At 42.2% G+C, this 11,425-nt stretch overlaps 1 protein-coding gene across 1 annotated transcript; it reads left to right on the top strand.

Moving 5' to 3' along the window:
- The first annotated feature begins 290 nt into the window (after nucleotides 1-290).
- Nucleotides 291-9,138, top strand: DEGS1 (delta 4-desaturase, sphingolipid 1). The gene is made up of 3 exons (XM_007454482.1): nucleotides 291-407; nucleotides 5,235-5,977; nucleotides 8,631-9,138. The coding sequence occupies exons 1-3, from the start codon at nucleotides 326-328 to the stop codon at nucleotides 8,775-8,777; spliced, it is 972 nt and encodes a 323-aa protein (XP_007454544.1). The 5' UTR covers nucleotides 291-325; the 3' UTR covers nucleotides 8,778-9,138.
- The last annotated feature ends 2,287 nt before the right edge of the window (nucleotides 9,139-11,425 follow it).

Genomic DNA, 11,425 nt, shown 5'->3' with positions numbered 1-11,425 from the left:
GGCCGCAAGGAGCCGGGACTTGCAGGAACTCGGTCTCAGCCGGTCGCCGAGTCACAGACTCTCAGAACCCCCAGCCAGTGAGTCGCGGAATCCCGTCCACCGCGGGGGCCTCCGCCCGGCCTGCCACGCTCCGGGGCGGGGGTGGTGGTGGCTGTGGTGGTTGGGGCCGGAGGGGCGGGGCCTCGAGGCTCCGCCCTGGTCGGCGACTGCTCTCCGGATCCGCAGCAGCCAGCTGACACCAGTCGCGGAGCCGCCACCTTCGCTTTCATCTCCGCCTCCCGATCAGGAGCGAGAGCCGGCAGCTGGACCGCGAGCCGCCGCCGCCATGGGGAACCGCGTTTCGCGGGAAGACTTCGAGTGGGTCTACACCGACCAGCCCCACGCCAGCCGGCGCCAGGAGATCCTGGGTGAGGTCCGGGCCCGCGCCCGTTATGTGCGTGCGCGGCCTCTCGCCACCGGGACGCGCCCTCCTCACGCGGCCCTTGCACGCCCGAGGCCGGTTAAGAGTCGACTCCCTGCCGCGTCCCGCCGCCCCGGCCGCCTGGCCTCGCGGGAAAAGCCGGGGGAGGCGCTGGGCCGGAGCGGGAGGGAGGGAGGTATCCCCGCGCTCCCTCGTCCCACCGCGTGGCCCCAGCCCTTCGGCTGGGAGACGCAGGCGCGCCCCCAAGCGCGGGCGTGTGGTCGAGGCCAGGGTTTGCTCAGAGCCGGGTCCCCGCGACTAGGCCACCCTTGGGTAGATCCTCTCGCTTGGAGATTCTCGTGCCGCCGGTCGGCACCGTTTCCTCCCCGTCCTCGTCCTCCCCCTTCCCCCTCCTCCTCCTCTCCCTCCTCCTCCCTCTCCCGGTAGCCGGCCCAGGCAGAGCCAGGCTGCGAGCGTGTGCGCGGCAGGGCGTGGTCCTGGAGCATCTGGCGGCCCACGCGCGGGGCGCGCTGACGTTGGTCGGCGCCAGCAGGTCATCCTGCCGCCGGCGGCTGCAGCCTTGGGCCGGGGAGGGGACTCGTGGTACCCGACCCGTTTGACCGCAGGGGCTTCTCGAGCCGGGAAGGTAAGCTTTCCAGGGTCCGGATCCTGCTGCGCTCACGGTGTTCTCATTGATCCTCGCAACGAGGCCCATGCAAGAATGGCGGATTCATATATTTTTCATCCATCCCAGTTTTGTGGACGAAAAGGCTGAAGTATGGAAGACTTGCCAAGATTAGCCTTCTGGTCCCCTGACTGCTAGTTTAGGGTTAACTAGGCCTTATTCAACTCTCTAGAGGTGTAAGGCGCTCAGCTATTTGCAGCTTCTACATTATATAGAGAATTCTCTCATCTCTCCCAGGGTACTCTTAATGGTAAGCTAGGCATTGTGTTGAGTGCTTTACAAACATTACACAGTTTAATCCTCCCAGTAATTAGGTAGGTGTTATCCCTGTTTTAAAGATGAAGTAAGAGTGAATAAGTAAATGTTAGAGGGGGATTCTGATCTCGGTTAGATTACCCTCAAAGCATTGCTTTTAACCTCTTTGCTTTGCTATTGTTTCAAAGATCTGGAAACTAGTGGGTGGTAAATTGAATAGGAGGAATTCTTTCTCATACACAGTATTCCCCTAGTTTTTTTTTCTCTGCATCCATTTGTGCAGTGAAAAGAAAAAGCAAGCCCTGATTTTTGTTGGGTCAGTTAGAAATTTCATGTTTTCACAAAAAGAAAGGACTTAACCGTTTAAAAACTTTCATGGTCGAGCAGACCCTTCAGAGTTGTCTCTTGGACTGGAGTTCACCTTCTCCAGGTTGCCTGCCTCCTGAATAAAGCAACCTTTCCTTTCCAGCCAATTCTTGTCTCTTGAGTCCCGCAAACAGCGGAACCAGAGTTTGGTAGCATGTGGTCACAGATCTAGTAAATGGAGGAATCTAGATTTAAACCCATATCCTTCTGACACTAGGGACTATTTTACACTGTAGTAGAACTTTATAAATTGTTTAAAAAAAAAAAAAAAGAGTAGATCCCTTTGAAATGGATTTGTTAAAATTGAATCAGTAAGTTGGGAGCTTGAACGTTTATAGTTGCTATTAAGGGTATACTTTTAAGAGAGTTTGGTTCTTGGATGCTTTCCTTTTTATTTTTAATCAAAATGTGTATTTTGCAAATCACACATAGGAGATAGCATATGGTACATTTTATCTATGCCTGATCAATACATTACATAAGAATAATCTGGTATCCACGCTATAAAAACCAACTCCTGAATACTGGAACTTAGCTATCTATTTAAAATTCAGAAAATCAAGGAAGTCAAAAGGTGCTTGTTCATGCTTATCTCAACACTGAACCTTTTTTCCACAAACTTATCATCACTGGACCGTTTCACTTGGAAAGTAAAAGGACTACATATTTCTCAATGAAAACATTTTCCCTGCAGGTGTAAATAAATACTGCTCAGTGTTCCATTTCAGGGGTGGAGATGGAATACCCTCAGGAAAGATAAAAATCTGGAGACTTGTTTAAATTATACTTAAATGGTGAGATATTTCTCAAATGTATCAGGTTTTGCGGAGGACAGAGGCACCAGAGAACATGGATATGTTGTTTAACAACCACCATCTGTACGCTAAATTTACAAAATTTATGTACGAAATTAATGAAGGCTAGGGACTAGACCATTATTAGTGGGTCAGATAATCACAAGAAATGCTCCTTTTACTGCTGTACTTCCACAGTGAAACAGCATTTTTTTTAACAGGCTTATTAAGATATAATTCACAAACTATAAAGTTCATCCTTTTTTTTTTTTTTTGGGCCATGCCGCAGGGCATGTGGGATCTTAATTCCCCGACTAGGGATCAAACCCGTTCCCCCTGCATTGGAAGCGCAGAGTCTTAACCACTGGACCGCCAGGGAAGTCCTGAAAGTTCACCCATTTAAAGTGTACAATTCAGTGAGTTTTTATAGTGTATTCACAGAGTTTTAAACTGTCACTACAATCGAATTTTTAGAGTTTTTGTCACCCTAAAAAGAAACCCTATACTCATAAGCAGTCTCCATATCTTCCAGTCCTGGGCAACCATTAATCTTTCTGTTTTTATAGATTTGCTTATTCTGGACGTTTCTTATGAATGAAATCATAAAATATTTGGTCTTTTGTGACTGACTTCTTTCACTTTGCATAATGTTTTCAAGGTTCACCCATGTTGTAGCATGTATCAGTACTCAGCTCCTTTTTGTAATTTTTCTGTTTGGTGTAAGAGAGAGGTCCAGTTTTATTCTTCTGCACATGGATGACCAGTTGTTCCAGCACCATTTGTTGAAAAGACTATTCTTTCCCCCCATTTAATTATATTGGCATGCTAGTATTGATTTTTATATACTATTACAGCTTTGCAAAAATTTGGTACAGAATTACTTGGAGGAAGTTGATTTGTCTGAGAAAAATGGGCCATCTTTGTTTCATGATTTTAGTGTAACTACGAAGTGTGTGTTATTTTGTATCCTTTGTCAGACGTGTCAATTTAATCTAGTTTTATGTAAGGTAAAAATGCTGGAGCTCTAAACAGAAATAACACATTTTAATACAAAAGATTTATTACTTATCCTCCAATGAATTAAACACTTGTTATTCTATGTTTGGAGGACTGCTCAAAATGCCCGTATTTTAATGAATGACCTATTTGAGTTTTTCATTTATCCCAGGGTAATTAGTTTTAGACTCAAACCTATTGAGTAATCAATAATCAAAGAGTAACCCTCAAAAGGATTATTTTTTTTGGCCTGTTGCCTACAAAATTGTTAACATTGATGAAATGAACTAATACCAACAAAGATGAGAGGTTAGGGAGTGGAGACAGAAGAGGGGGAAGGAAAGAAACAAGAATAATTACCTCGAATTAACACTACCCTTATTTCTTATATATAAAACTAGACTTAAATAACTTCCTGTCTTGCATTTTAAGCTTTTATTGAATTCTTCATTTCACATTTAGAGAAAAGAGAGTGAAGCTGCTCTTCTTTTTTCTGAATCTTTTCAAGAACACTTGGAAAGACCTGTCCCAAGAAAAAGGTCTTCTTCCTTTTGCTGTCCTGGGTCAAACACACTTGACAACACACAAAACAAAAGATGTTCATTATATCTGGGCTTCCATCTCTGGAGTGCCGGGATACAGAGAAGAATCTGCATTTGCCTGTAGGCGACACTTGCCTGAAATGCAGAGATTTTTATTACTGGCCCTTTCCATAATACTTGGATATTTGCATGTGAATTCAACAAATAATCTAACACAGATTAGTATTGTTCAGTTCTAATGCAGAAAGAAAGAAAGAAGGGGGGCGGTGTTGTGAATCCATAGAGTTCTTTGGAAATTACCCTAATTTCCAGGTGACTAGAAAAAGTCTACATTGGCAAAAATTTACATATCTAAATGTCTAAAAATAGGAAAATGGTTAGAAGTTACAACTGGCAACTAGAAGTGATTTAGTCATTAAAAAGGAAATTATGAAGTCTAAGTATATAATATATTGTATATGTTATATATAAGTATATTGCATATATATACTTATATATATAAGTATACTATATATTGTATATACTATACAATATATAGTATATTGTATGTATATAACATAAACGTATATTGTAATAGTCTGTAATCTGTCAGACACAGGTTTACCAGATTATGATTACCACTTTGTAAAACTTACAAATTTAATATACAAAAAATTGTTAGGAGTGAAAAGGCAACTAGATAACATGAAATCTTTACTCATTTGTGACTATCTTTCTGTTATTGTGGAGAGTCTAGATTTTTTTTTTTTGCCTCTCACTGTTGTGGCCTCTCCCATTTGCGGAGCACAGGCTCCGGACGCGCAGGCTCAGCGGCCATGGCTCACGGGCCCAGCCGCTCCGTGGCATGTGGGATCTTCCCGAAACGGGGCACGAACCCGCGTCTCCTGCATCGGCAGGCGGACTCTCAAGCACTGCGCCACCAGGGAAGCCCGAGAGTCTAGATTTTGAGGCTTATTTTTTTCCGCATAAATTCTCAATTTGTTGTGACATAGTATTTAGTAACTTTACTGTTGAATACACTCCTTCCCTGTAGTAGACAAATATTTGATAAAGTCTCTAATAGAGGGCATATAATGACTTGGAAAAAGAAAAAAATAATCGATGTGTTAAATTAATTGATGTTAGTTTAATTATAATTGCAGAACTATTGTGCACTTTTCTCAGTCTCTGAGTTTTTGTTTGTTTTTCCCTTACAGCAAAGTATCCAGAGATAAAATCCTTAATGAAACCTGATTCCAACTTGATATGGATTGTAATTTTGATGGTTCTCACTCAGTTTGTTGCATTTTACTTAGTGAAGGACTTGGACTGGAAATGGGTCCTATTTTGGGCATATGCCTTTGGCAGCTGCATTAATCATTCAATGACTCTGGCTATTCATGAAGTTTCCCACAATAGTGCCTTTGGCCAGTGCAAACCTATGTGGAATCGTTGGTTTGGAATATTTGCCAATCTCCCTATTGGTGTTCCATATTCAGTTTCCTTTAAGAGGTATCACATGGATCATCATCGATACCTCGGAGGTGATGGCGTCGATGTGGATATTCCAACTGATTTTGAAGGCTGGTTCTTCTGTACCACTTTCAGAAAGTTTATCTGGGTTATTCTTCAACCTCTCTTTTATGCTTTTCGACCTCTGTTCATCAACCCCAAACCAATTTCTTATCTGGAAATCATCAATACTGTGATCCAGATCACTTTTGACGTTGCGATTTACTATGTTTTGGGAATTAAATCTTTAGTCTACATGTTGGCAGCAACCTTACTTGGCCTAGGTTTGCACCCAATCTCTGGACATTTTATAGCTGAACATTACATGTTCTTAAAAGGACATGAAACTTACTCATACTATGGGCCTCTGAATTTACTCACCTTCAATGTGGGTTACCATAATGAACACCATGACTTCCCCAACATTCCTGGAAAAAGCCTTCCCCTGGTAAGTAAAGGATTTGATACATGTTCTAATTTCTGATGGTTATATGATCAAAATTACTTTTGACTTGCTCATTTAAAATGGAATCTAGTATATTTCGTCCATCTAGGCTGTTCATCAAAGAAAACAGCAAGAGTCCAACTCCTGAGTTGGCCAGCCTAACTTTACAAAGAGTTCACTGTCCTGGATCCCTAAGCCCAGTGGTAACATGTCTGGTTTAGAATGTTGGGGGATCTGCAAAATTGGCTAACATGTAAAGTAATTCAGAAATAGAGAATGAATTCCCTCTGTGAAGGGAGCAGAAGTTCACATAATCTTTATCACTGCTAAACTGAATACACTTAGCTAAGGTTTGTGTTAGTTTGTTGTGAAATACAGAGGTCCTACATAATTGCTCTGCAAAATGTTTGTGGAGTAAGTGAAAGACAGCACATTGACACTCATCCTTTCACCCTTCCCAAAACAGGATGATCCACTCCAAACTTCAGTTGTATTTCTGATGAGTTCTCTTATTAGACTTGCCATCCTCAGAATGGATTACTTTTACAATTCCATTACCAAAAAAATGTTTCTGTAATTCTAAAAAAGGGAAGTGGTATGATGTGTAATATCAGGTTTTTTTGATTTTTTTTTTTTTTTAGCTGTGATATAAGGGAACCATAGCCAGGTATTTTATGCTATCATATCCACCCAACCAAATTTTATAGATTTCCTCTTCAGTTTTTAAATGTTGACTGTCTGCAGACTCGTATACAACATGACAGTGAAATACAACGTTTGATTATTGATTGGATTGCCAATTGAGGAAAGAAAGATCTAGAAAGGACATTGAGTTAGTGGGGAAATTTTGAATCTGGACCGTGTGATACATAAGACTGTGTCATTGTTAAATTTCTTGGGTGCGGTAATGGTATTATGGTCTTGTCGGGGAATGTCCTCGTTGTTAGGAGATATGTGTAGAATATTTAGGGGTGAAGTATTCGGGGTTAGTTTTCATATAATGTCTGCAGCTTTCTTTCGTCAAAGAAAGAGCAAAGTATGTGGTGTGTACTGTATATATAGAGAGAGAAAGTGGCTGTGACATAGTGTCAATTGGTGGACCTAGGTGAAGGGCATATGGGTGTTGATTTTTCTGTTCTTTCAACTTTTCTGTCGGTTTTACATTTTTCAAAATAAAATGGGGGAAAGCGCCACACAACTGGCCAAAGACAGCTTTGAAACGGTGTAATGTGGTGCTAGTACAGCTACTTTGTGTCACTGTGGCCTGAAGAGTGCAGCCCACCTTTGCTTGCCTCTTCCCTGACTAGGACAGTACATTTTTATATTTTAAGAGGTTATGGTTTAAGGAGAAAGCCAGTCACCTTCGGAGCAAAATAATTAATTTTTTCCAATATAAGCCACATACTTTGACTTGTAATTTTCTTGAACAGTCCCTGAACTGTTCAGCTCAAACATTACTTGACCTAAGGCCCATGGTTCATCAGTGATTATTGAGTTCCCACTCCATTCCACACTGTTTTCCTGTTGCTTAGCTAAACTAACAAACGTTCTCAGAGTTCTCTTAAGTCTTCCTTTTCCGGCTTTTTCTATGGTGTATACCAAGGAGTATCTTGTTCTACAGTTGTTGTGCTGCAGTAGTTATGTTGCATATAACTGTCACTTGGTTAGTTAACAGATATGTATAGCAAGGTTTCTTTTAACAGCTTTATTGAGATGTAACTCATAGATACAACTCATCCATTTAAAATTTAATGGTTTTTAGATTGTTCAGAGTTGTACAACCATCGCTCTAATCAATTTTAGAATATTCTTATCACAATAACAAGGTTCTTTAATTTTTTCTATGTTTTTCGTGCTGTCTCTCTTCAACATCTTGGATTCTGTGTTTTTGTTTTCCTTTGGGACTTATTAGGGTAGTTTTTGTACATTTTGTTGAAGCCACAGAATTTTTTCTTACTCAGCAGTAACTAGTTTTGCTTGCTCATCACACTGGCAGTAGTCATTTTTTTAAAAGACATTCTCAACTTGAGATGGCTGAATTGCACACTTGATAAGTGATTAATTTCTAACTGGCATGCCACAATAATTGATCAGTATTTGTAGGTTCCTTAATGGCAGGGGATCAAGTGGTGCCTTTAAACCTTACAGTGGCGGCCATGCAGTACAACACTTAAAAAGCAGCAAGCTGATTGGATTGCAAGTATTTGTTGTTAAAGATTCCAGCTGCCAACTTTTACAAGTAAACCAGTATATTTAGTCCCTCAGAGCTTGTTGGAACGTAATTCTAGAGGATCAAGTATATGTTACTGCTGAAATGTAAGCTGCTTTTTGTTTAGAATTCCCAAAGCTGCTGCTTTTATTTATTTATTTATTTGAGAGGGAGGCGGGAGAAAGTCCCATGGTTTCTCCTGAGTGTGTATGTCAGACGTTCATCTGTCATCTGTAATAGGACTCAGTCAGCACTCACTCATCTTTCTGTATTTTCCCTTCCAGGTGAGGAAGATAGCAGCTGAGTACTATGAGAGCCTCCCCCACTACAATTCCTGGATAAAATACTGTATGAGGTTTCTCCTGAGTGTGTATGTCAGACGTTCATCTGTCATCTGTAATAGGACTCAGTCAGCACTCACTCATCTTTCTGTATTTTCCCTTCCAGGTGAGGAAGATAGCAGCTGAGTACTATGAGAGCCTCCCCCACTACAATTCCTGGATAAAAGTACTGTATGATTTTGTGATGGATGATACAATAAGTCCCTATTCGAGGGTGAAGAGGCATCAAAAAGGCAGCGTGGTTCTGGAGTAAATGTCATTAAGGCCAAAGGAATTCCTCTCTGAAACTCCAGAATAGCTGAGAAAGTGGAATTTTTGCATTACTAAAAAGACCAGCGATGTTTAGAAGCTGCCCTCCTGCAAATTTGAAGTCTGATCTTCATGGTATCAAGAAGCTAATCTGGCTGGAAACAGTCAGCCTAACTGTGCAGCATTCAGCTTTACTCACAGGAAACTTGTTCATTGTATTACCACCGTGGTGGATGTTTTCACTTAGGTCTGACACTTTGTAAGCATATCATAAAAAAATAGCTTTTCAAAAGCTATTTCTAGTATGTTGTTTTCACTATAAGGATTTACTTTATTAAAACATCTAATAAACTGAGCTGTTGATCACAATAAATAGTGTGTATCATATTTTTTTAAATTTTACTGTCTTTACACTATAACCAGAGTACTGGGGGTGAGCTTACTTTAAAATTTAAAAAGGCCTGGAAATATCTTTCACTGCAAGCCAAATGACTCATTTTTAATTTTTTCTGTTGTAGCAATACATGGAACCTAAATTAGTGCTGAGTCCTGCACAGCCTATTCATAAGTCAAGACATTATTGAATTTAATCACATAGAACATTCAACTTCCTTTTCAGATGCGTGGACTCTCAAATTAGAAGCAACTCAACTAACTGTTAAAGAGTTTCTTGTCATTTCGTTTCAGCGGAAGCTGGTTGGGTCTGATGGTAGATGGTTGGTGTTAAGTAGCCAGTATCGAGGGCTGTTAGGCTGGCAGTCCTGGTTACCTGAAACGTGTCATTTGGGTAAATTTAGTGTAATATGGTGAAATATTTTTTTATCTTTTTTTTTTTTTTTTTGGCCGGGCTGCACAGCATGCGGCATCTTCCCCTGACCAGGGATCGAACCCTGTGCCCCCTGCACTGTGAGCTCAGAGGAGTCTTAACCACTGGACTGCCAGGGATGTCCCTGGTGAACTATAAAGTAATCTGTGGTATCAAAAAATCAAATAGTCTACAATTTGTACACAACACCAACCCTCTGTCATCCTGAATACGAGATATTATAAAATTCTTACTTTTATAATTCCCAGCTGTATTGCAGTTTCACATGCTGGTGGTGAAAAGTACAGCGCTCACCCTCAGGAGGATTGGGTTTTCACAGACCTAATTTGGGGAGACAGAGTACTTTGCTTTCCCTTCCCTATCCTCTTGCCTGGGAAAATTCCTACTGTCTTCGAACTACTGCTTAATGACCCTTTGCTTTAATGTTTAGAGTGATAACAGAACCAACTTTGCAATTCATATGTACGGACTCAGTCAGTAAAAGTATCTGTGAAACCTCCCCTTGGGTTTGACACTAACTGAGCCCTCCACTCACTCCCCTTTGCTGTAGAACTTCAGTCAGTGGCTCAGCTGCCAGGCAAGTGCTGAAAACCCCCAGATCTGCCAGCTCAGCTCCCTCTCAGTTCCATTTCCTTCCTGGTCCGTAGAGGGGGGTGCCTCATTTTCCTTCCCAAAACTTGCCAGGTCTGCTTACATGACCTCTTGCCTGACGGAGGTTTCAGCCTCCTAGCGGTCTCCAGGCCAGTCTAGCTTCCATCTGCCAGCTTGGGCCATTCTTTCTGTCACTGGCGGTGACCTTTCCAAAGAGAGACCTACGAATCAGGGCGGTAGGAAGGCTGGGCAGCAGAGCATTGAAGACCCAAGGATAGGTCCTGAGACATGGTTCAGTAGCTTTGCACGAGTTCTCCCTTCTGCCTAGATTCCCTTTCCCCATTCCTGGTCTGGGTCCTTCGGGCTCACACCAGTACTTGGTAGCCCATCCCTCTCGCCAGCAGGGCAGGTGACACTTTTTGGACTCTCCAACCAGTGTTTATCTCATTCGTGGTCCATATACTATTTTGTAAATACACACAGTTTGGTTTTCCCCCCCGAGGCTTTAATTTCTTAAGGGCAGGGATGACCTTTTATTTCTCTGTTCCCCAACCCTAACAAGAACAGTGCTTGGCTCAAAGTAAGTGCTTAATGAATGGAGAGAGACCAACAGAGGCTATCCTTAAACTTGAGAAGATTTTCAATGAGAAGCTTTTCATTGAAAACAAAAACAAGGGCTTCCCTGGTGGCACAGTGGTTAAGAATCCACCTGCCAATGCAGGGGACATGGGTTCGAGTGCTGGTCCAGGAAGATCCCATATGCCGCAGAGCAACTAAGCCTGTGCGCCACAATTACGGAGCCTGCGCTCTAGAGCCCGCGAGCCACAACTACTGAGCCCACGCACCTAGGGCCCGTGCTCCGCAACAAGAGAAGCCACCGCAGTGAGAAGCCCGCGCACCGCAACGAAGAGTAGCCCTCGCTCGCCGCAACTAGAGAAAGCCCACGTGCAGCAATGAAGACCCAAGGCAGCCAAAAATTAATTAATTAAAAGAAAAAAGATGGAGGGCATTTGAATAACCTTTAAGTGAGTGCATATTTAGTCCACTGAACACTGTGGCCATTTATTGAGAACTATTATTCACTGAGCCCTGAGCTAAGTTTATGCATTATCTTATTTCATTCTCAGTATGTCTGTGATGTAGGTAGTACTATTAATATCTTCATTTTATAGGAGAGAAGACAGGCTCAGAGAGTAGCTGGCTCAAGGTCACACTTAGTGAGTTGCAGAGACAGG

This window comes from Lipotes vexillifer, unplaced genomic scaffold, assembly GCF_000442215.2.
Source record: "Lipotes vexillifer unplaced genomic scaffold, Lipotes_vexillifer_v1.1 scaffold634, whole genome shotgun sequence".
In the NCBI taxonomy this organism is placed as follows: Eukaryota; Metazoa; Chordata; class Mammalia; order Artiodactyla; family Lipotidae; genus Lipotes; species Lipotes vexillifer.
The sequence above is the reverse complement of the archived record's forward strand: the minus strand, read 5'-3'. Positions and strand labels throughout refer to the sequence as shown.